This window comes from Ooceraea biroi, chromosome 6, assembly GCF_003672135.1.
Source record: "Ooceraea biroi isolate clonal line C1 chromosome 6, Obir_v5.4, whole genome shotgun sequence".
NCBI classification, from domain to species: domain Eukaryota; kingdom Metazoa; phylum Arthropoda; class Insecta; order Hymenoptera; family Formicidae; genus Ooceraea; species Ooceraea biroi.
The window spans coordinates 6,552,193-6,578,828 of NC_039511.1; the positions used below are offsets into that span (position 1 = coordinate 6,552,193).

General features: G+C 35.8%; 2 protein-coding genes across 2 annotated transcripts; both read left to right on the forward strand.

Annotated features, from left to right (window-relative positions):
• The first annotated feature begins 4,989 nt into the window (after positions 1–4,989).
• Positions 4,990–6,571, forward strand: LOC113562132. Its single transcript, XM_026970471.1, has 2 exons — positions 4,990–5,014; positions 6,003–6,571. The coding sequence occupies exons 1-2, from the start codon at positions 4,990–4,992 to the stop codon at positions 6,569–6,571; spliced, it is 594 nt and encodes a 197-aa protein (XP_026826272.1).
• A 14,424-nt stretch (positions 6,572–20,995) lies between these two features.
• Positions 20,996–21,700, forward strand: LOC113562178 (THAP domain-containing protein 1-like). The gene is made up of 2 exons (XM_026970622.1): positions 20,996–21,359; positions 21,463–21,700. Exons 1-2 carry the CDS (start codon positions 21,215–21,217, stop codon positions 21,654–21,656), a joined length of 339 nt encoding a protein of 112 aa, XP_026826423.1. The 5' UTR covers positions 20,996–21,214; the 3' UTR covers positions 21,657–21,700.
• Positions 21,701–26,636: the final 4,936 nt, after the last annotated feature.

The following is a 26,636-nucleotide window of genomic DNA, read 5'->3' on the forward strand; positions in this document are numbered from 1 at the left end:
AACTCCTCGAGAGAAGCCAGGGTGGGTTCGATCACGTATTGTGTGAACCACTCTTGTAGATCAGATGTAGGGAAGAGTTCGCGGTTTCTCGTGTTTATACTTTTATTGGCGGTCTTCTCACCCGCCACGAACTTCCCATTGAACATGGTGTTCACTTTTACGCTGTTGTGTCTATCAATAGCGTTCCGCACACGCTCCAGGACTATGGTATGATCATCTTCCAAGAATCGTCACGGGTCGATGTAATCCGCGTTGATCACCGCACCGGTCAGGACACGGTTTTTGAACGCGGTATCAATCTCTCGCCAAGAGAGTTTTGTGTTGGAAGACTGTTCGGCGTGGTCACCACCACCGACATGTATGAAACGTGTTTCCAATTCCTTCTTCAATCCCTCGAACTGCGCGATTCGAGCTACTAACGAGTGATTTCGTCCTAGAGATAGTCGCGGACGTTTAGTAGCACGACATTGTTCCTCTAATCGCTCGATGCACTCGTCACAACGTTGCTGCCACGTGAAATATTCACCCAACGTTGTCACTCGCGATGATTCTTCACCAAGATCTTCGATTTGGTATGGTTTTGTGTTGGAAGGCTGTTCGGCGTGGTCACCGCCACCGACATGTATAAAACATGTTTCCAATTCCTTCTTCAATCCCTCGAGCTGCGCGATTCGAGCCACTAACGAGTGATTGCGTCCTAGAGATAGTCGTGGACGCTTAGCACGACATTGTTCCTCTAATCGCTCGATGCACTCGTCACAACGTTGCTGCCACGTGAAATATTCACCCAACGTTGTCACTCGCGATGACTCTGCCACAACATCTTCTTCGATTTGGTAGAGTTCCATTTTGAGACACCACTTTTACTTTTCACACAGATTTTTCTTACAAAGAACTTTACTTGAAGTCCTTACTCTTTTATATTAGGGAAATATCTTGGGAGGCGGAGTTACCACAAATTTAGACTTTTATGGATGGAGACATCGCGTAAAGCGATTGGTCAGAGACGTGGGTGGGGGCGTGGCAAAGAGATTAATTTCAAATTTAGAATTTTTAGATGGTGGAGGGGAGACATCGCGTAAAGCGATTGGCTAGAGGTGACGTGGGTGGAGATTATGTAAAAACTGAGAGAAAAAGTTTCGGAATTTTAGTTTTGTTATCGATGACCTAACTATTGATAACCTAACTTTGTATAATATAATAGTTTAACTTTGTACGTATGAAATCACGATAAAGAGTATAGCATAGCGCAAGATTAAGTTCTTGATATCATGCAAAGGAACGGAAGAGGTGATGATGAATAAAATTGTTATTTTATATATATATATATATATATAAATGTTCTTTTATTTTTTATAAAATTTGTATATATTTTGAATATGTTTTTTTATTTTTTATATTAATCTTCACCTTCAGGCGATGCGGAATAAAATTGTTATTTTTATATAATTTTATTTTTATTGTATGTATTTTGTACATGTATATTATTCATCTTTTTTCTCCATTCCACTTTATCGGTGGTGAGAGAGACCTGCGGTGAAGGAGACCTGCGGCAATCCTTCTGTAACATAAATAAATATTATGATTATCATATTGTACATACTGTTATTATTATCATATTATACATAAATGATATCGTACTTACATAAATTATTCTTCATTTTCTTCTATATTTTCTTCAATGGGGGAGGAGGGGATGAAGGCGATCCTCGTGCACATTGAGCACATATTGCAAGCTACTATGATGTAAACTGGTAACCTGCAATTGTGACAGGTTCGCCCAGAAAGTTCACTCTGTGTATCAGTCTGATGTCTTAAGATGGCACGGACATATGCCAGATCGGCGCTAATGACACGTATTAGACACGCACTGCATAACACTACGCTGTCACGTGCCATGTAGAAATATTGTATACAGCACATAACTGTGTTTGGGTCCATAGATAGCAATTCTGGGTTCGGAACAATCCTGTCATACGTTTCGACATATCCCTCCGCATCACTATGATAATTGCTGTCGTCTGATAATACTTCCTCCTCCTCCTCCTCCTCCTCATCCTCTTCCTCACTATCCATTAAAAGACGATGGAGGGCGACTTGGTTTTCCACATCATCAATAATCATATTAATATCATCTATATCCATATCGCTGTCGTCTTTTTCAAAATCAACATCATCATAGTCTAGTCGAGCTCGCGCCATTTCTTCAAAAACTTTTTCCCTCACTTACTCAGCACTTTATATTTCTTCTCTCAAGCTTCAAATGAGGCGAGGGTTTCAAACTTTGCGAGAGATGGAACTTGGTGAGGAGGGGATTTGTTGTTGTTAATTTTGGGAACGTAGGTAATAATCTTCGGACCCGTGGTTTATCCGCTGGAATGTTTTATCTTAAAATATATATCACGCATTCCAGCAGCCGAGTGTCGACGCTCAAATGGTTTCCGGTTCGTGGTTGCGTAATCATTTTTTAAATATTCATTCCTAGAATATAGATAGAAAAGTGCTGCACGGTGAATCACGCAGATTATGATGTTTGAAAATTGTACTACACTTAGCTTACGCCAGACGTTATCTTACGATATATCATACATTCCAGTAGCCGGGTATCGGCACTCAAATAGCGTTAGTGCCACAGAGTCATAAACATAATCGTAAACAATAATTCCTAGAATATAGATAGAAAAGTGCCGCAACATACCATCCGTGACGTCATACCCCCTCGCCCCGCGGTTTGGACCACCGACCCAGAACCGACTTGGGTTAGGCCCTATCTTACCCCCTACCAAAAAGTGAGTTAGAACCCGCCTATACCCTCTACTTTTGTTACTTAAAATTTTCTTCTTACCAAGGGATTCGAACCTGAGTCGTTGAGCGCCGCAATCCTCATCCTAGTCCACTACGCTATCGAGTATATCTGATGAGCGCGTTTTAAATTCTTGTTATATACAACTTATACGACAGTGTGCTCTTAACGTTATCTCACAGTAGTGTAACGTATCATTCTTCGCCGTTTCGATTAAATTTGTGACAGTAAGAAATATTATTTGTAATAATGTTAAATTTATGACATGTAAAAGAAGATAAAATTATTTATTTATTCATATAAATCATTCTCAATACTTGAATCTCTATAGATTCTCGAAAACTAGAAAGATTTGAAGGTTTATCTACAGTTTCAACTAAATAATGAATAAAATATAAGAATTAAAGAACAATCAGTTAAACTTGCATATAGCGATAAATAGGATTTTACATACTTGAGGAATAATCAGATTGTGTAACACTCTTCAATACAGATTTAACAAGACGATGTTTCTGGACGCGTTCGCGAATTTTTTAAGATATAACACAACTTTGTTAAGATATGTACTGATTACAATATACAATTCAACATACATTTAATGAGTATAATGTTTCCACTAAGATATATATTATAATACCTAACAATAATAATACTATTCGGCAGTGATAAACAACAATATATACACAAGAATATAGACTGTTGAACACTAGAAGAAATAATGTTCACTATTGGTTAATATTGCAAACTTCTGTACACTATTAGTTCGTATCATTAGTTCGCATTATTAGTTCGCATTATTAGTTCGCATTAGTTCACATTATTAAATAATTGGTATACTAGTAGTGTATATCACATTCCAATGATTCTCACTAGTCAATAGTTAAGAACTGTATAGTGGACACTACTTATTACTAATGCAACACTAATCATTATAATAGTGATTACTGTTTAAAACTATTAGCGTTCAATAGTTACTATTAGAAATGCAATAGTTATTTTCCGTGAGGGAGGTATATAAGATCTATGGAGCGAGCAGATGCCGAGCTTGAGCCACGTGATCTTCGAGCAAACCGAGCGCTAAATCTAATGCCGAACGATTCAGAGCCTGATTCTATTTTGTTTGAGTGAAACTATCCGTTGATTTGAGGTTATTTGTTCACAGTCTGATTCTATTCTGATTCTATTCTTGGATGTAATCTGTGCATCTTTTCTTTATTTTAGTTTCTTTATTAGCAATTATGTCTTTAATGAATTCTGAAGATGGTCATGGAGGATCATTCGAGATACTTGATATTGACGGTCAACAATATTTATATAATAAAAAGGGTAAATTCTTCTAAAAGATTAATTAACTAAGCCTTTGCTACTGTTACAAATAGTTACATCTGTAATTTCTGGTTTATTCTTAAGTATTTTGTTCATTAAAATATTCCTGTCTCTTTCACCTTTTGTCGAGTTGTGTTCTTTAAATGTCTCATACATCTGTAACAAAACTTTTAACATAATTATGTTTTTATCTGATTATAATTTAAATTATTTAAAACCTAAAATTTGATTTTTATCAAAACTTGCGTCGTGTGTGTGTGTGTGTCTGTAAATTACAATAAGATAACACAATTATGTTAAAAGATTTGTTACAGATATACCCAGATAGCCAAATCGGACAGAGCACGTTTTACAATTGTGTTCTACATTATTATGTTGACAAAACTGCAGCAACAGCTAAGCATGATCTGCCCTCTTAATTAATGTCGGCAGAAATATAGCAGAAAATAAGCAGTCTCTGCTTTATGCTATGCTTCAAAAAATACTATAAAATTTAAGCAGAAGATCTTAACATAAAAAGTTTAGATTTTAAACATTATGTGTTAGCATAATATATCGACAGATAATAAACTGAAAGTGAGCATAACATGACATCATGCTATATTGGCAGAATATCCTCAGAAATGAAGCTAATCTGCAAGCACGACGTGACGGCAGAAACGCGGCAGAAATGGAACATGCCCTGCCATGTCAAAATATAACAGCACAAAAATACAGCATAGCTTGTTGCCACGTTTTTACCATCACGATGTGATGCAGATCATGCTCCATTTTTTCTGCGTTTTTGCCATTAATAGCTGATAAGATCATAGACTTATATAATAGACTGCGCGTCCTTATGGGCGCGCTGAATATGAGATATGAAGGACAGAGCTAGTCAGTCCGGTATGCTTTCTCTCTCGCACATGTAGAAGAAGGGGAAAGATGGCAACTTTCTGTTGTTAGCAACTCGCATACTAGAAAGAGACAGCATCTCGGACAAAATGTTGCTCTCTCTTTCTAATGTAGTATTTAGCGCCTCTTACGGGAACGCGCAGTCTATTACCCAGCAAACATTTTCTGCAATTACAAATGTGGCAACAAATTATGTTTGCCGGAAGGTCACAAATGGAAAACATACTTTGTAAACATACTTTATTGCAATTCTGTTAGTACACTTCCGTCAATATACAACATTTTCACCGTTCTATTGTCAGATCTGCTCTAATGTTGTCGTCAATTTGACTGTGGAATATGTTCGTCAGATTTGGTTCACAGTGGAGACCAACTGAGGACACAGTAGGCTCTGGCTTTGGCATTATAGTTCCGCTGACATTTGTTTCTCATTTGACAACATCCCACAACCAAAATGTTTGCTGGGTATATAAGTCTATGGATACGATAGATCGTGTTCTGTCTTTGCCGCGTTTTTACCATTACGATATGATGGCAGACAATGCACGATTTTTGCTACGTTTGTGCCGTATATATCTGATATGATAGATTTTGCTCGATATTTGTTATTTTTCTGCTATCATGACATAATAGTAATTCATGCTCGATTTTTTTTGCTGCATTTTCATTATCAAATTACATCAACAAGATGTGCTATCAGAAACTAAACTTAATGGGGACTCAGCAGATTAGAATCTGCTGCAAAGTCATATGATTGACTTTGCTTGCATACTGCTGGCATACTGCTAGCATTTTGCTATCTGGGTATAAGACATTTAAAGAACACAACTCGACAAAGTTGAAAGAGAGAAAGAAATATTTTAAACTTAAAATGCTTACAAAATACTTAAGAATAAACCAGAAATTACAGATGTAACTATTTGTATATATAATTAAATTCAAGTTTTGGCATATAAATTATAATGTTTGAAAATATATAAATTTCTTGTTTTTATAGATAATATTTATCAATCTATTGTCATCCAGACAAAAACAAATAAAGAAAATGAAGAACAGAATGTACAACAGATCTGGGAAAAAACTAATGAAGAAAAAGCTAAAGTGTGGACAAATGAGTTTACTTTAGGATTGATAGCTTTAGTTGAAGAACATCAAAATCAATTCCAAACTTTAGTAAAAAAGTATGTCTGGGTGAAAATCTCCAAAATTCTACAAGAAAAATTTGGTTGTTCAGTTACGTGGCAACAATGTGACACAAAATGGAAAGGTTTATTAAAGATGTACAAAGATATTAAAGAACACAACTCGACATCAGGCCGTTTCGACAAAGGTCGAAAAAGATGGGAATACTTTGAAGTCATGAACAACATTCTTCATAATGTACCAGAAATCACACCTGTAGCTACTTGCAGTAGCAGTAAAGGACTGATAATTAATGAAGAATTACATAATTCCGATGACAGTACAAAGGACGATAGTCTCAAAAATCTTCTGTTAGCGAAACAGACTCTGTATCAAAATCTTCTTTTTCTAGAAAACGTAAATTAAAAGTTTATCCTGTCGAAAGAAGACACCAAGAAAAAATGCAAAGGCAAAACACATTTTTACAATCTTTTAATGATTACATTCAATTACTACAAAAGAAACTGCAAAAAGATGACAGTTAAAAAGATGACATTTATCACGTTTTCAATTAGACCAAAGATATCGAAGTCACATAGGCTACTTAAAAACTTTTTGTTTTAATTATTTTTTCTTTGTGTCTTGAATTCATTTAAAATTAAAATTTGAATTCATTTAAAAATAAAATAAAACCGTTTATTTCTTTTATAATTTACTTAAAGTAAAATCTATGTTATTTTTTTGTGAAAAACGTTCTAAAATATTATGGTAAGATTTTAGTATACTACCCCCCTTCGATTTTGATGAAATTTTACAGGTACGTTGTGCTAACTGAATGTTGTCGAAAACCGGAGTGCGAAGTTGCGGAATGTCTAGTTTCCGAGAAATTTAAATTTGAATTATTCGCCGTAATCACCATTTTTTAACAGTTTGATATAAAAAATAAGGTAAATATTCGACCTCCGACTGACCTTGACATTGACCTTGGCCCCTAACAAGGTCAAGGTCATTGACCTTTCCCGTCGGTCATTGTTTGTTCACTTTCGATTAAAGTAGTTTCAAAAAAGTCTTTAATTTCGATTAAAGCAGAAAATAATTTGTATTTACCTGTTTTGTGCTTTTGGTTAAAATAAAGAATACTTTGTATTTATAAACAAACTATTCTATATATTAATGATTCACTGCTTTAAATAAATTTTGTTCGTTCATATTCAAAATAACTACTATATTTTCGAAACTTATGTCTCCTTATGTGTATATAATTACCGGTTATATTTTCTGAAATTGGAGCCCCGGATATATACGCTCGGTATTCAGCCCGCTTCGCGGGAGGGCGGGGAGGGAGGGGCTTCGCTCCTCCCCCCGCCAGGATCCGTGCCGTGTACCAAGTGATCAAAATCTGTGTGAAATTTGTTACACTGGTTCTGGCGGGGTAACTAAAAACCTCCATATCTCCTAAAATAAACCAGATAGCCACTTTCACCACTCCCCAAGTTTTGTTTGTAATGACCTGTAAATGAAGAATCCACGGTCAAACCTTGGAGCTCCGGAAATCGTAGTCTTGCCCAAAGTCCATATCTTCCCGCCTTCCCTCCTCATGCTTACGGCCCCAAACGAGATCTATATTACTCTAGTCTGTTATGATATACAGTACGTGATTATTTAGGTTAAGAAACTTGAGTTTTTAAATTATTTTTTGTATCAAACTGTTAAAAAGTGTTGATTAAGGCGAATAATTCAAATTTAAATTTCTTGGAAACTATACATTTCCGCAACTTCGCACTCCGGTTTTCGACAACATTCAGGTAGCACAACATATCTGTAAAATTTCATCACAATCGAAAGGGGGTAGTATACTAAAGTTGAGCCAATATTATATTTAATTAATTAAATATGATATTCATATGTGATAATGGCAATAAGTAACTCATATACTATTATACTTTTAGTCTTAATATATTAGTAGTATTAGTATGTTGACCTGACTTCCGTTTCCGTAGCGAGCGAGTGTGGACGTATGTGTATGCGGTGAGCAGGAAAAGCGAAGACAGAGGAGTAAGAGAGAAGAAGGAGAGGAGAGAGTGTGTGAGAGAGTGGAGAGCAGAGAGACAGAGGTGAGAGAGTATAAGAGGGAGAGGGTGGAGGACGGAGCAGAGAATAAAGAGGAGGAGAAGAGACTTAGTGAGAGTAGAGGTTAGGAGAAAGGCGGGTAGAGAGCATAGACAAAGAGGTGAACAGAGGGAATAGTGGAATAGATTATCTAAGAGAGCAGTGCAGACGGGGTTGGGACGGACACCGACAGGTGAAGATAGTAAAGGGTAGGAAAAGAGAAAAATAGCAGGAAATAAGTAGAAGAAGAGAGAATGGAGAGAATAGAGATAGAAAGGAAGGTAGATAAGGAGAATAAGAAAGATAGATGGAATCAGTGGAGTAAGTCGGGGAGGGAGAGGCAGGGAAGTATTGGAGACATGGAAGATTGGATGAAAAGAAAGAGAAAAGATTCAGAAGAGGGAAAGGAGGATGAAGAAGGGATTTTTGCAAAGAGTAGGAAGGTAGTAAGATCACCGGTGAAGGGAAGCGGAGAGGAGGAGGGGAACTGGGGGGTAATTCTGAAAGAAATTAGAGAGATGAGAATGGAGGGAAGAGAAGTTAGAGAAGAAGTAAAAGGGGGTCTTGGTGAAATAAGGAGAGAATTAGAGAGAATGAAGGAGGAGTTGAGGATAAAAGAGGAGAGATGGGAAGAGGAAAGAAGAGAAATGATAAGGAGGATAGAAAGTTTGGAAAAGAGAGAAAATGAAAGGGATAGAAACAGTGGGAAAAAAGAGAAAGATTTAGAGGAGAGAATAGAAAAGATGGAAGAGGGTAGAGAAGGGGGGATGAGAAAAAGAGAGGCAAAGGGTTTAGAAGAGAGAATAAAAAGAATGGAAAAGGAGAGAGAAAGAGAGGAAAGGGATAGGAGAAAGAGAAATCTGATAATAAAAGGGATAAAGAGAGAAGGGGAGGGATATTTGGAAGGAAATAGAGGAGATAGGAAAAGAGATCGAGGTGGAGATGAAAATAGAGCATATTAGAAAGTTAAGGGGAGAAAGAGAAGAGAAAGGAGAGATGGCGATAATTAAACTAAGGACAGAAGAGAATAGAAAGAAGATTATGGAGAATAAAAGGAAACTTAGAGGGAGAAAAATTTGGATTGAGGAAGATCAAACCTTTAATGAGAGGAAGATAAAATGGAAATTACGACAAATAGTAGGGGAAGAAGAAAGAACGGGAAAGAAGGTTAAACTAGGATATGGTAAGATTTGGATAGAAGGTAAATGGTGGTTTTGGGATGAAGAAGAAGAAATATTGAAAGATGCGGAAGGGTGGCAGAGGGAGGAGGGAAGTGAGGAGAAGGTAATGAGGGGGGAAGAAGAGAGGCGGAAATAGGGGGTAAGAGGCAAAAAGACGGAGGAAAAAAGAAAAAGGATAGGGATAAAAGAGAGGAGAATGTATATAAGATAGCATTCTGGAACGTGGCGGGGTTAATGAATAAAGATGAAGAATTTTGGAAAGAGCTTATAGGGTGGGATATTATGTGTTTAAATGAAACCTGGGTGGAGGAGAAGGGATGGGAAAGAGTGAGAAATAAGTTACCGAAAGGTTATATATGGGAAACACGATGAGCGGAGAGGAGAAACAAAAAGGGTAGGGCGATAGGGGGGATGTTGATGGGGATAAGAAAAGAGATGAAGATAGAAAAGGATAAGGAAGTGAAAAATAGGGAGGGAATTATAACGAAAAAGTATGGATAGGAGAAGAATGGTGGAGAATAGTAGGGGTATATGTAAATAATGATTTGAAAAAGAAATTGGAGGAATTAAGGGAATGGATGGAGGAAAAGGAGGAAGGAGTAAGAGATGTGATAGGAGGGGACTTTAATGCAAGAACTGGTGAAGAAGGAGGGTGTGTGAGAGGGGGGGAAGAGGAGATAGAGGAAGAGAAGAGTAGAAAATCGAAAGATAAAAAGATGAATGGAGAAGGGAAGAAATTGTGTAATTTTCTAGCAGAGCAGGGGTGGTCGATAGTAAATGGAAACGTTAGAGGGGATGAGGAGGGAGAAGTAATATACGTGGGAGGAAGAGGGGAATCGGTAATAGATTATGTGATAGGAGATGAGATGACGAGGGAGGGAATAGAGAGGATGGAGGTGGAAATGAAAGTTGACTTGGATCATTAACCGGTGACAATATGGGTAAAGGGGAGGAAGGGGAGACAAAAAAGAGGAGGAAGGTTAGGAAAGGGAAGAAAGAGGAGAGGTATATGGAATGATGAAGGAAGAAAAGAATTCGTGAAATGTTTTGGAGAGGAAGAACAGAGAGAGGGAATAGAAGAAGAATGGAAGCAGATGAAGTGTAGAATTGGGAAAGCATTAGAGGAGGTAGAAAAGAAACAGAATATAAGAGAAAGAAGAGAATGGTGGGATGAGGAATGTAGGAAGATGAAAGAGAGGGTCAGAAGGGAGTTCAGAAAATGGAGAAAGGAGGGAGGGGATAAGGATAGTTATAGAAAGGAGAAGTTAAAATATAGGAAATTATGTGAGGAGAAGAAAGGGAAAGAGAGAAAAATGGGAAAGGAGGTGAAGGAAGCGAAGACAGAAAATCAGATATGGAAAATTGTGAATAAAGGGAGGAGAAGGGGGGAAAGAATAAATGGAGAAATAGAGATGAAGGAATGGGAAGAATATTTTAGAGGAATGTTAGGGAGAGTAGAATGGAGGGCAGTTAGAGGGACAGGAGGGAAGTTAAGAGAGGACGGGGAGGAGGAGATAAGTAGAGAGGAAATAGGAAGAGCAATAAAGAAGCTGAAAGAAGGGAAAGCGACGGGAGGGGATGGGATACCAAATGAAGTATGGAAATATGGAGGAAAAGAAGTAAAAGAAGGGTTATGGAGAATATGTAGGAGGGTATGGAAAGGAGAGGAGCGGCCAAAGGAGTGGAGAGAAGGGGTGATAGTACCGATAAAGAAAAAAGGAAAAGGTGATAGAGTTGAGGATTATAGAAGAGTAACGATGACGTAGACAGCATATAGAGTTGAGGATTATAGAGGGGTAACGATGACGTAGACAGCATATAGAGTATATACGATGGTGTTAGCAGAAAGATTAAAGGTGGAGCTAGAGGAGAAAGAAATACTACCACCAAGTCAGACGGGATTCAGGAGAGGGAAGGGAACAATGGACAATATACAGGGTGTCCCGGATTTTAACCGACAAACTGCGGGAGCATATTCTACTAGTGGAAATAAGAAAAAATTCTTATATCGAGTTTGCTTAGAAATGCTTTATTACAAAGTTATAAACCAATATTGAAAAGAAATATGAGATAAGTAACAACGGATTTTTTCACAAAAATAAAAATTATGTACGCAATGATTTAGTGACGCATTTCAAAATGTTGTCCTTGCACATCGATACAAGCTAGACATCGACGTAGTACAGAATTTGTTACAGTACGACATTCCTGAAAATTTTGTTGCATCTCAGTAACTGAATTAGTAATTCGTTGCTTTAAATCTATCTGGTATTCTCCTGTTAGGAAATCTACGTTGATACTCTCGTACGGCAGCTCGTGCTTTTCCGTCACAGAATCCGTACACGAAATGAATATCAGTGTATTCCTCATTTGAAAACACTTTTGGCATTCTGATAGTAATTGCTAGTTCACACGACGATTGAAATCTAACAGCTACTGTTGTGAAAGTAACAATCATACTGAATCGTTTCAACATAGTGAACATGAATACATGTGAATGCACATAACGTAAACATCTTCGACCTTCCAAATTCTACACTATGTTCCGTTGTTACTTATCTCATATTTCTTTTCAATATTGGTTTATAACTTTGTAATAAAGCATTTCTAAGCAAACTCAATATAAGAATTTTTTCTTATTTCCACTAGTAGAATATGCTCCCGCAGTTTGTCGGTTAAAACCCGGGACACCCTGTATATGTGTTAAATTATTTAGTAAATAGGCAGATAAGCAGAAAGAAAAGAAGGATGGTAGTTTTATTCTTGGATCTGAAGGCTGCTTTCGACTCGGTGGACAGAGAGATTATGGTGAAGACGATGAGGGAGAGAGGGGTGAGAGAGGGACTTGTGAAAAGATGTGAAGAGGTGATGAGGGAAACGGTGAGTAGGGTAAGAATTGGAGAAGAGGAAGGGGAAAAATTTTGGACAGTAAGAGGAGTAAGACAAGGGTGCCCATTAGGTCCGAGCATATTTACAATTTTTTTGGCAGATGTGGATGAAGTCTTGAGGAAAGGAAGGTGGGGAGGTGTGAGGTTAGGAGAGGAGAAGGTATATACTTTGGCATACGTGGATGATATGGCACTTCTAGCGGAGGATGAAGAAGGAATGAAGGGTATGATTGCGAAGATGGAGAGATATTTGAAAGAAAAAGGTTTGGAGGTAAACGTAGAAAAAACAAAAATAATGAGATGTAGGAGAGGAGGGGGGAGATGGAGCAAGGTAGGATGGAGATGGGGAGGTAAGGAGTTAGAAGAAGTCAAAGAATATAAGTATCTGGGATATATAATAAAAGGAAATGGAGAACAGGATGCTCAAGTTAAAGATCGAGTGAAGAAAGGAGCGGCGATATTGGGGAAGGTATGGAGTCTGGGAAAAAGAATGTTTGGGGGAGACTGGAGAAAGAGAATTTGGTTATTTGATAGATTAGTTTGGTCAATGGTTAGTTATGGGGTAGAGGTATGGGGGTGGAAAGAGAGGAAGGAAGTAGAAAAGATTCAGGAGAGATATTTAAGATGGGTAATGGGGGTGGAAAGACAGACACCAGGATATTTGATAAGAGAAGAGGTACAAAGTGATTTATTAAAGGGGAGAGCGGGTATGAGGACATGGAAATACGAGAAGAAGCTAGAGGAAGGAGAAGGGGAGGATTTAGCAAGAGAATGTTGGAAGGAAATGAAGAAGAGAGCGAAAGAGGGAAGAATACTAAAGGGATGGGAAACGGAAAGGAAAGAATTCATGGAGGAGAAAGGATGGAAAATAGAGGAGGTAGAAGAGATGAAGAAAAAGGGGCAAATAAGGGGAGGATATATATGAGAAGGAAAGAAGCGTACAGAGGGAACAGAGATGGAAAAAGATAAAAGAATCGAGATATAATAAATGGTATGGCTGGGTGAAGGGAGAGGGAATACCGGGATATTTAAAGAAAGGATGGGGAAAGAAAAGATGGCAAAGGGTGGCAAGGTTTAGATTGGGAAACGGAATGAGAGGGGGGAGATATTGGGAGGAGGAGAGGAAGAGAGTGTAGGATATGTGGAGGGGGTGAGGAGACGTAGGAACATGTGTGGGAGGAATGTACAGGTTGGGATGAGAGGGGTACGTGGCAGGAAAGGGTGGTGGAAGTATTGGAGGAGGAGGGAGAGGGGGAGAAATGGATGAGCGAGCTGGAGGGGTTGAGGGGGGAGAGAAATGAGAGTGAGGGTGGAGAGGAGGAGTGATAAAGAAATATTGTAAACGGAAACGGAAGTCCCATAGAGTAGGGAATTAGCAAGCGGAGGTGTGTGTGTGCGTGCGTGTGTGTGTGTGTGTGCGTGCGTGCGTGCGTGCGTGCGTGTGTGTGTGTGTGTGTGTGTGTGGAGATAGGATAGGGTAGAATAAGTTAGGTTAATTAGATTAAGTTAGAGTTAAGATTATGTAAGAAACTGTAACCCTAAGAGGAACCAATAAATATATACTATAGCATGTTGACCTTGGTTTGCGTAAACGTTTGTAAGTTATATTTTTAATAACAAATGTTACATTTGCATTTTTATTTGTATTGAGTCTATAAGCAACTTGCTTAATATTAATATGTTATGTAATAGTTTCTTTTACCATGTAAAATTACAGTTTAGTTACATTCCATTCTTGCACTTAATTATGTACTTAATGTATTATATAAAATCAATCATACTGTAAACTGTATATTCCTTAATTTAATATACAGGGTGTCTCAAAACCTCCGTCCAATATTTAATAGCGTATTCTAGAGGTAAAATAGAGTGAAAAATTCTAATACGAAAATTTCGAGACTACAATAGTTTTTGAGTTAGAAGCGATCACAGTTTCCCAATAATATTGCGTAAAACTCGCGCGCTCAGGCCCGTGACCACACGCATACCGATCTGTCATCTGTTATTGATTTTCAAGTCAGATGATATGGATTTTTACTGCACAGCTGATTTTGTCATTTATTATGTATAGCGAAAACATTTAAGTTTTTTAAATAAAAATTTAAATAATTAATTATCATATTTAATAAAACATATAATGTTCTCACACATGTGAAAAACGAAATACATTTTCGTTTTAATCAGAAAGGTAAAAATTAATTTATTATTATTATTTTTTCTCTTGTGACAGGTTCTGAGAGGAAAATAAGATTAAGTTATCCATTTTATCGAAATCTTGTTTTTTATTAATATCACATACCTTTAATTTTTTGTAAACGTAAATATTTAGAAAAAAATTGTTTCTAAATATTTACGTTCACAAAAAATTGAAAGGTATGTGATATTAATAAAAAACAAGATTTCGATAAAATGGATAACTTAATCTTATTTTCCTCTCAGAACCTGTCACAAGAGAAAAAATAATAATAATAAATTAATTTTTACCTTTCTGATTAAAACGAAAATGTATTTCGTTTTTCACATGTGTGAGAACATTATATGTTTTATCAAATATGATAATTAATTATTTAAAGTTTTATTTAAAAAAATTAAATGTTTTCGCTATACATAATAAATGACAAAATCAGCTGTGCAGTAAAAATCCATATCACCTGACTTGAAAATCAATAACAGATGACAGATCGGTATGCGTGTGGTCACGGGCCTGAGCGCGCGAGTTTTACGCAATATTATTGGGAAACTTTGATCGCTTCTAACTCAAAAACTATTGTAGCCTCGAAATTTTCGTATTAGAATTTTTCACTCTATTTTACCTCTAGAATACGCTATTAAATATTGGACGGAGGTTTTGAGACACCCTGTATATCATACATATCGTACCTTGACTTACATATATTATTTTGATCTATATATGAAATACAACGGTTCCAAGCGCAGTAAGGTATTGGTGCCAATTATTTATTCTTCCAAGTATATAAGTATACAGACGTCTCGGTCCACGTTGGACCCTCTTCAGTGCTTTACATACAAAAACCTGTCAAATACATAATATAACGTAATCTAATTCGTATTGAAAAAGTATAAAACAAAGAATACAAAAAAATATATATACAGGGTGATTCAGAATAACCACTTGTCCTTAAAGGAGCATATTCCTGATGGTATTCTGAGACGACTTTTCCTTTGGCAAAAGTTTGTCCGAAGCTTAATTTTTAAGTTATAAGGAGAAATAGTTAGCGTATGACGGGTCGCGTAGAGAAGATGAGCAGGGATGGCGCAACGTACTGTTAGACGCGGGTGCTTACGTGAGGCGCCCGCTGCGATCAGCTGATGCACGCATACGTAGGATACGTAACATTGAAATTCACACAACACACACACACCACACACACACACACACACACCACACACTTAAATATTAATCTTAGGTTAAAAGTAACATATTTAAAATACGTGTGAGAGAGGGTGAGGAAGAGGGAGAGGGGGAAAGAGAGAGAGAGAACATGTTCCAACATGTTCCAACATGTTTAAACGTGTACACGCACGTACCATCGTGTGTAGCGATCAGCTGTTGTTCCCACAATGAGAAAGATCCATCCAGTAATTAAGATCCAGTAATTAAGTAGAAGTTTTTCTTCTTTTCTTCGCGGTCCGCGACACGCGAAAGAAGAAATTTGCGGAATGTGGAGACAGTCCTTCGTGCTGTTGAACAAGAGCCTGAAACCAGTATTCGGGCCATTGCTCGAGAGCACGATTTGTCGTACTCCACAGTACAGAGAATCCTCAAGGAAGAAAAGTTGCACGCCTATCATTACACCCCCGTGCAGCAGTTGCGAGAGGAAGACTATCTTCGGAAGAAGAGATTTTGTGAAAATTTTCTGAGGAGAGTAAACGAGGATCTAGAATTTCCTTCTCGTGTGATATTCAGCGATGAATCGCTGTTTACACGAGAAGGAAGTTTTAACTCCCATAATATGCATATGTGGAGCAACGAGAATCCTCGAGTTACTCGACTGAGAAATTTTCAAGTTCGCTGGAAAATGAACGTCTGGGCAGGGATCATGGGTACGAACATACTAGGTCCAGTTATTCTGCCGGATATTATAAATGGTGCATCGTATTTGGAATTTTTGGAAAAAAATATTCCAGAGTTTTTGGAAGAAGTGTCATTAGCACAAAGGAATCAAATTATATTCCAACAAGACGGTGCTAGATCACACAATGCCAGAGTGGTTACAAATTATCTAAACGAGCAATTTCGCAGACGATGGATGGGCCGGTATGATCTAATACCTTGGCCCGCAAGATCCCCGGACCTTAATCCATTGGATTTTTTCCTGTGGGGATATTGCAAGGAAATTATTTATAGAAAGCCTCCTAAGGATATCGAAGATCTCAATGATAAACTGCATTATGCCATTTGGGCTATCGACAGTGATCTGATGAAGAAGACTCAGCGAAATTTACTGAGACGCATGAGAGCTTGCGTCAGGATGGACGGTGGCCACTTCGAACATCTTCTGTGAAGAAAGAAAACGGGAAAATAATTTGCCCTTTTCAGGGCAACCAAATATTTTATTTCGTCGTACATTCTCTCGAAGTTCGCAAATTATTAAAAGTAATCGAAAGTAAATAAAATACTTAAGGAAATTAATTTGTTTCCTACGATTTGCAATGAGAAACGAAAAATTTGCATTTGCAATATTTTCAATAACTTAGATTAAATAATATTACTATTAATATTATATTATAATATATTAATATTACTATTAATCATATTAATTAATATTCTTAGTATTTAAAAGAATTTCAAGTCAAATCTTTAACAATCTCACTCCTTTTTGCCATTAGAAAATCATCACATATCGTTATCGTGTGGTTATGAATAGATATTAAAATAAAATATCTGCACATTATTAAAATGATTGCTCTGAAGAGGATTAATTTTTTAAAAAACACTTTTCTTCAATGTCTCCATGGTAAAAGAAAAGGCGAAACGTGCAAGTAATATTAATATGTTTTGTAAAGGACCGATTTCGTGCGACATTATACGTTTTATTTGTTTTCGTGACTGTGTCGAATTTCCGCGTTTTGATTTCTGAGGCTTCAACCACTTACGCATTCAACAGTGTTACCACACAATAAACAATAAAATCAGTCGACTGCTCGCTATCGTCGCGTAAACATGTGTTGTGTGTTCGTCGCGAAAACACGTGTTTCTTTCTTCAAATAATTGTCACGCGCCGAATGATTAGTAGTGATCGATAGTGATTTATAGTGATTAACTGATCGATTCGTTAATACATTCCTCATTCTATCGATCAAGTGAGTGAATAGAATGTGTTAGTGTGTTAAAACGTCAAACAATGAAGAAGAAAAGAAGAAAAACTTCTACTTAATTACTGGACCTTAATTACTGGATGGATCTTTCTCATTGTGGGAACAACAGCTGATCGCTACACACGATGGTACGTGCGTGTACACGTTTAAACATGTTGGAACATGTTGGAACATGTTCTCTCTCTCTCTTTCCCCCTCTCCCTCTTCCTCACCCTCTCTCACACGTATTTTAAATATGTTACTTTTAACCTAAGATTAATATTTAAGTGTGTGGTGTGTGTGTGTGTGTGTGTGGTGTGTGTGTGTTGTGTGAATTTCAATGTTACGTATCCTACGTATGCGTGCATCAGCTGATCGCAGCGGGCACCTCACGTAAGCACCCGCGTCTAACAGTACGTTGCACCATCCCTGCTCATCTTCTCTACGCGACCCGTCATACGCTAACTATTTCTCCTTATAACTTAAAAATTAAGCTTCGGACAAACTTTTGCCAAAGGAAAAGTCGTCTCAGAATACCATCAGGAATATGCTCCTTTAAGGACAAGTGGTTATTCTGAATCATCCTGTATAATAACGTAAAAATCATACCTAATACATCAGATTCGCAACCTCACACCAGTTATATAAACACATTCTTTTTTCTAGACGCCCTATCACAAATTATAAATCATAATTATTTCAATATTATAAAATAACATGAGATTTGCAACTCACAATTCATTTAACGTGATTCTAGTCAATGTTAACCATCATCTCTGACAAACTATACAAGATTATGATTCCAATATCACATCCTGAACATATTCTTCTTCTATCTAAAGTAAGACTGATATCACGAGCGTCTCACATCTCAGAGAGATCAAAAACAAGTGAACAAATAGATTCAAGGTAAACCAAGGTTGTTATGAAAAACAGAACTCTATATAGGAAGATACTCATTTGGTAATGACTCTGTGTCGTTTTGCAAATTGAGTGGATTAATTTGTCGTTTTATGTTTATCATTTCTGAAGTCAATCTTTTTTTATATGAACTTTCTCTGTCCAATACCTCAACATCACTTCACTTAAAATCATGCCCTGTTTCAATCTTATGTGTAGAAATAACTGATGGAATTCCTGTCTTTTTGTTAATATCCTTTCTGTGCTCATTTATCTTAGTATGTAACTGTCTCTTAGTTTGACCAACATATGAACCATCACAGTCACAGCATGAGATCTTATAAACGACGTTGCTATGAGACATTTTATCGATAGTATCTTTCTTATTTGTAATAAACTTGCGCAGAGAATTAAGCGGTTTAAAAGACATATTAAAATTGTATTTTTTAATTTTTCTAGATAATAACTCCGAAATTGCCTTTACGTAAGGTATTGTGAAATATTTTTTATTATCTTTATCTGAATTCTCAGTATTGTGCACTCCATAACAAAATTTCTTTAATCTAGTATTTATGTTAGAAAAAATAAAATCTAAAGGATACCCGTTTTGTAATAACAACGAAATCCAAATTCTCTTTATGGAATTGAGAATCAGAAACATTTAACGCTTTATCTACTAATCCATATATCACACCACGTTTATGTGCCACCGGATGATGGGAAAAAAATTGAGATATCTTCCAGAGAAAGTTGTGAAACCAATCAAACTTCACCACACCTTGGTTAAAATGTATAGACACATCCAAAAAATTGATGACATTGTTTTTGCTTTCTTCAATCGTAAACTGTAATCTATTATGAACCGAATTAAAAGTTTTTAAAATTTTATCAAAAAACTCACGTTTGCAAGCCAACAATATGTCATCTACATATCTATAATACACTGGTATGTTCAAATCTAACTCTTTGAACACTTTTATTTCTATGTCCTGTAAAACCAGGTCTGCAATAACTGGAGATATTGGAGAACCCATCAGTGTACCAAAAATCTGCTCGTACACCACTCCATTAAACAAAAAATAGTTTGAATTAAACACAAGTTCAAGACCATTTATAAATTCCTTAAACGGAGTGGATGTGCCCTCAGAGATGAGATCCCACCCAGTGAAAACGTTTTCGGCAAGATGGTGTAAAGGCACCGGCAACATGAGAGAGCAATGATGGCACGGAAAAACGCAAAATGTCCCATACGTTGCCGGTGATCATGACGTTATTTCCTCTTCCGATTGGTTGGCTGCCAAGTTAGAGTCTCCATGTTAGCCCTGCGTTATTCAAATGTACTATTACAATGAAGAATCATAACGAATTTAACATGGCGCCATGGCGGCTGACCAATCAGAAGAGGAAATAACGTCATGATGACCGGCAACGTATGGAACATTTTGCGTTTTTCCGTGCCATCATCGCCCTCTCATGTTGCCGGTGCCTTTACACCATCTTACCGAAAACGTTTTCACTGGGCATCTACTCTTAATGCTGTCAATCGCCAAATTCAACGGAACATTCGTAAAAAAAGAGACTGCATCTAGCGAAATAATTTCTAAGTCTGACCCTAACTCTATGTTTCTCAAATCATTAACTATTTGTAAGCTATTTTTAACATGGCTGTTGGGAAAATTTATATTGTTATATATGATGTCATGCAAAAACGCCGAAAGGTAGTACAAAGGGCTGTTCGTACAAGAGACTATGATTCGCAGCGGACAGTCCTTCTTATGTGTTTTCGGAAACCCATACGCTCTAGGTAATACACCATCAATTGACAACAAACTGCGATATTGAGTATCACTTATGTATCCATCTTTCTTCCACCTTTGTAGAAGGTCTCGAAGTTTGTTTATCACAGACCTTGTGGGATCCTTATTACATTTTAAATAAGTGTTTGTATCATTTAATAAGCTATTCATTTTTAAATGATAATAATTGACATCCAGGGCAACTGTAGAATTGCCTTTGTCCGCATTTGTGAAAAAAACTCGAGGATGGTCCAACATAAATCTCTTTGTAGTCTTTGCCCACTTCACCAGCATGCCGTCAACCATGGTTAACTTCTGTTTGTTTTCGCAAAAACCATCAATTATTTTTATCCCCTTCGTGTTTTTAGTTTTCAGGACTTAATAATTAATATTATACATTTCTAATCAAGCGACGCGGTGGCGTCGCGACGCCAAGTATATAAAGAACAAGGTTCCGAGCGGTGAGAGCCACTGCATAGACGTCGCGCGCTACCAAGTAGCTTATCCGGAATTTCACGTCACCCTAACTTTCGATTAAAATATCTCAGAAACTAAAGCCTTATGTAAAAATCTAACGGCACTTTAATAACATAATATGGATGCAAGCTTTCGATCGCGACCACTCCGAACGCGATTGGTGCAGTCTATCCTGAGATATCGTAATCGTATGCTAGATTGTGACGTTCCGTTTTCCCATGATGTAAATATAAAGGTGTACCAGTCCCGTGAATGCGCAGTCGTCTAAATAAATGGCCAATCAGAAATGACCAGAAATGTAAAAATCCAATATGGCTGCACAGTGCACATATGGGTGCACTAACTTAAATTCTATGTAAATTTCTTTTGATTATATATTATGTTTCTTTTTTAAGCACTATGCCGTACTGTTATGTTAAAAATTGTACGAATCGTACAGTAAGTGAAAAAATAAAATTTTTTCAATTCCCAAAAGAACCTTCTCTTCTGCAGCAATGGCTGAAGGCTTGCAGAAAAAATAAAGAAGAAACAAAAACTGATTCTGGTGAGTTGTTATAATTTATATCAATATGTATTATATAAACAATCGCACTTTTATATTATATTTTGACACAGACTAGTAAATAGATTGTAAAACATAATTTTAGCAACGGTGTGCAGTCTTCATTTCAATGATGACTGCTTTGAAATGATATGGACAAAGCCACGGCAAAAGAATGTATCTGCTAGGCAGATTTGGCGATTAAAGAAAGGTTCCATCCCTACAAAAGTATTAAATCTGGAAAAGAAACGGAAAAATACATGTCATGAAGGTGATAATAAAAGAATAAAAACAACGTAAGTATTTTTTGCATAGGAAGAAATGTAAAAAGAAATATACAACATAAATAAATTAAGTAATCAAAAGTAAAAATATATATTTGTATATGTGTATAACGTGTGTATATATTGTGTATATATGTGTATATACACAATAGTAATATTCTTATTAATAAAATAACATTAAAAAATATATTGTATGTACATAAAAGAAAAACCTTATCTTTCTTACGTTATCTCTCTCTTTCTCTCTCAACATATTAAATGTTACATAATAATATTACTATTATTTTTGACTAGTACTACTTTATTGCTAATTTTAGGTTTAAATATATATTAGTAATAATGTCCGATTGAATATACGATTGCATGTCGCGGCTGCATTCCTGGTCATTTCTTATTGGCTTACGTCAGAACACGTGACACCATCATGCGCAATGGTACACCTTTATATTTACATCATGCGTTTTCCTTAAGAAGAAGTTTCAGACTCACGTACGTACGCTCGCACGCACACAAGCAAAGCGAGTTTGTCCGTCAAGGTGCGTTCACATAAGCGCGTTATGGAGAATTCACACTGCGTCTGATACGTTGAGTATTGAGATATCACGAATCTGCTTGCGCTGACTTTTTGACAATCGTTTGTAGTTTCGTTTTGTTTGTAGTTGAACTGTTCAAAAGGTATTAATTAACATTTGTTTAAGGGGGGAATCTGGTTTAGGAGCCCGAAAAATGCAGAATGTTTAGGAATTTTTTAAAGTAGGTAAAATAAAAGCAATTACTCCCATACTTTTAGAATATATTATTGTATATTTAAACTACAAAAATTAATTTTTTGGATTAAGAATATAGCCGTTAAGCCGATGAAACAGGAAGATGCTTGTAACGCCTCGCCGCTGCAGTTGGTTCATTGTGTACATTCTGGAGAGCGTAAATCTTGTGTGAAACAAACGATTCAAAGTGTTTTATTAATTTTACATAATTACCTTCGAAGTGAACCTAAAAAACCAAAAAAATAACGAAAATTGAGAAATTGACACGATTCTGGAAAAAAATTTCATTTTTCACGAAAAAAAATTTCGTTTTTTAGTGCAAAAAACTAGTCTAATTTAATTTTTTTTACTCTGTCTTAGGTTCACTTGGTAAAGAAACAAATAACGAACAAAATGAGCTGAGATAGAACTCGATCGGTTAATTAGATTTTTCTCTATCGTGTACACAAGTTTAGAAAATACGGGTTTGAGAAAACAACATTTAAAGGTTTTGCAACCGAAAAGTATAATTTTTTGATAACTTACAGCAGTCGTAGGTTAATCAGCAATTCCTGCTCCATACAGGAGCCTTTCAACTTCCTCATAAAATTCATTTTGTACCATTTGACTGGCCTCGATTTTTTGGACCCGGTAAATCAGATTCCCCCCTTAAATAAAAAATAGCTAACTTTGCCATTTCTTAAGATATCGCGAATCCGCTTGCGCTGTCTTTTTGACAATCGTTTGTAGTTTCGTTTTGTTTGTAGTTGAACCGTCAAAAGTTATTAACATTTGTTTAAATAAAAAATAGATAACTTTGCCATTTGTTGAGATATCGCGATTCCGCTTGCGCCGTATTCTTCAGAATCGTTTGTAATTTCGTTTTGTTTGCAGTTCAACTGTTCAAAAGGTAATAATTAACATTAGTTTAAATAAAAAATAGCTACCTTTGCTATTTGTTAAGATATTGCGAATCCGCTTATACTGTCTTTTTCAGAATCGTTTCTAGTTGTTCCGTTTGTAGTTGGACTGTCAAAAGTTATTAACATTTGTTTAAATAAAAAATAGATAACTTTGCCATTTGTTGAGATATCGCGATTCCACTTGCGCCGTATTCTTCAGAATCGTTTGTAGTTTCGTTTTGTTTGCAGTTAAACTGTTCAAAAGGTATTAATTAACATTTGTTTAAATAAATAATTGCTAACTTTGCCATTTGTTAGATATCTCGGTTCAACTACAAACGAACCGAAACAACTGCAAACGATTCTAAAGAAGACTGCGCAAGCAGATTCGAGATATCTCAAAATTTTAAAAATTTACAAAAAGCAATGAGATCATTAAAAAAACCTTATAAAGGTGAAAAAAGTGCGCCAAGTACATAAAAAATCTCACCTTGTACGCAACAAAAAGTTTAAAATGCTATTTATAAAAATCAAAACTAAATATGAAATCAATAATCAATAGTTAACTAGCCAAGTACCTCGAAGCAATTCAGTTTGAGTATTTTATCCAAATGTTTTCCATGCATACTCTCTTATCACATGACGACATTGAAGTACTTGGCGTGCCCGGGTCGCATTTAAACATGTCCTACCTATAATCTGTACTTTACATGTAAATTATGTGTATCGACTAACAAGAAAAGGTACGAAAGTGTCCCCCTCCGATTTTGATGAGCTTTGAATATGTTGTTTTCCAGCTCAAAATAAGGGACACGTATTTTTTTATACGTGCCCAACTCACTTTTAGGGGGTTAAACACCCCTTTGAAAAAGTCGGTGTTTATCTTTCGAGGCGAATATCTTGGAAACTATTAAAGATAGAAAAATTGTTTTCCAATAAAAAATGAATGGCTTTGAGAGTACTTTAAAAGAGAATAAGGAAAAAAATTTTTTAGTTTTTTATTTTTCAAAATACCCCCACCACTCATCACTTTTTTCAGAATTTTGAAATTTTTTTATCACCAATAGAAAGCTTATTTTTTTACGAATTCAACCATGTATAATAAAGTTGCGTTCCGAGAAATCATTTTCGAGAATTAATTACAAACGCCTCCGTATATACGCTATTTGTGCCCGTCAATGTGACCGATTTCTTTACGCAACACATTTTGTCCGCATCTTCTCTTAATAACAGATGACTACATCATAACTGGTAAAACATATTTTGTAACGAACAAAAGAGAACTTTAATATGTCAAAAGTCAAGTTGAATGCGTCGTGTAACAGATTACTATGCGGCGAGACAGACTAATTTTAGATGCTTCCTTTATTAATAACAATAGACGGATAGATGTATACATATTACATGTTGCACTTATTTATCACTTATTGTTTTAGGTAGATATGATATTAATATCTTAAGACATCATAGATCGCAGCTATTTCTATAACTTTAATTTAAAATCTACGGAAAAGATGAAATAGGTGAAAAAATTGAATTGTAATAGAACAATACAAGAACGTTGTAAGTGATATGAAATAGATAATGTAGACATATATATATATATATATATATATATATATATATATCATTTGAGCAGTAGTATAAAATGCCGTCACTTTGCCAGCGTCACTCTAGTACGTTACACTGTCTTATCGTGTACTATTATCAGTGTGAATTATTAATAGCTACGAGTAGTAGGTATGTATTGATATTTTGAAAATGTCTACTAATCTTTATATGTTTTTTTTACAATTTTACAATTGTATTATTTTTTGTCAAATATAATATAAATTTATATTAGTCATGTTTTTCTTACAGTATAGCAAAGATATTTCTTGGTACTTCGGATCTTTTGTAGAAAATATGTAGAAAATACGCAGACGTTTATGTATTACGTTATTCAACTTCTTTATTGAAACAGACCTCCCTTGAAAAACAAAGATTTTAAAAATGTACACAATACTATGTATGCTTGTTATTAAAATGAGAATAAAATAAAATATGTATTTAAATGCCGTATTATAATGTAAATACAATAAAATGTGTTACTATTCTTTAAGTACGATTATTAATTATGTTTTAAACATGTATGCATGTATGTACGTAATTTATTATGTATAATTTTTAAAGCAAAATGCAATTCAATCCGAGAAACGTCATAATACTGCTGTTTACTGCTGCTACTTTTAATTTGCCACAAACTCCTGTTACAAATGAGGAAATGGAAGTAAAAGAGAAAATAGAAAACATGCTGCAAAAAATGTACGAGGATAAATACGAAATTGAAGAAGAAGATTCTCTCGATTTTGAAAATTCATTTGATATACCTGAAACAGAACCAGTAGCAGAGGAAGAAGAAAATGAAAACGAAATAACATATGTAAAGGAAATGATATGTGTAAATGATGATATTCCAATTGAATATAAAAGAAATGCTGTTGAGTTTTGGAAACCTGTTAATTCAATTAAGACAAAACCTCTCGAGTCTGTGAAACATAGATTTCGGAAAGTAACATCCTTACGCCAATTACGAAGATGGCAAGAACAAGTGAATAGAGGTGGAACTAAATTGCAGAAGCTGAAAGAAATTGCATCATATACATTAGAGAAATTTAAAGAAGATCTTGAGAAAGGAGTAATTATTTACGACACTGATATTACTCGATGGGTCCTGAAAGCGCAACAGGAAATAAATGCAGGATTTACAGCATCAATTGGATGGGTAAAAAGATTTAAGCTAGCACATAATATTGTTTCCCGAAAACTTACAAAATTTGTTACAAAAAAGACTTTGCAATCAAAAGAAAATCTGATAACCAAAAGCAATAGGTTTATTGACAATGTTAAAGATTATATTACGCGCTATGGACTTGAAAATGTTTATAATTCAGATCAAAGCGGATTTCAATTAGAATTTCACTCTGGTCGTTCTTTAGCAATCCAAGGTACAAAAAAGGTTGAGTGCACGGCACAGTCGATATCGGCAACTACACATAGTTACACTATACAACCGACAATTTCAGCTGATGGTAGATTATTACCGCCTCTTTTTATTGTTTTAAAAGAACGCACTGGATCATTCGGTCCGAGAGTACAAGAAGTAATGTTTAGAGAAAACAATATTTATGTTATGGCTTCTCAATCTGGAAAATTAACATCACATCATTTTGAGATTTGGTTAAGAGAAGTTTATTTTCCAAATGTTGGTTCTAAATCGGTTTTGTTACTGGATTCTTGGAGTGGACATTGTCCAAATGTAATTGCAAGAAATAAACCAGAATCTGCAGAAGATGCATTTTTTCTAAC

Bases quoted from the DNA above. Each gene is read 5' to 3' on its own strand.
- LOC113562132 (XM_026970471.1), top strand. From the start codon at position 4,990: ATGAAGGACAGAGCTAGTCAGTCCG. The intron at 5,015-6,002 runs GTATGCTTTCTC...TGAAAATATATA, and splicing joins GGACAGAGCTAGTCAGTCCG to AATTTCTTGTTTTTATAGAT.
- LOC113562178 (XM_026970622.1), top strand. From the start codon at position 21,215: ATGCCGTACTGTTATGTTAAAAATTGTACGAATCGTACAGTAAGTGAA. The intron at 21,360-21,462 runs GTGAGTTGTTAT...ACATAATTTTAG, and splicing joins AGAAACAAAAACTGATTCTG to CAACGGTGTGCAGTCTTCAT.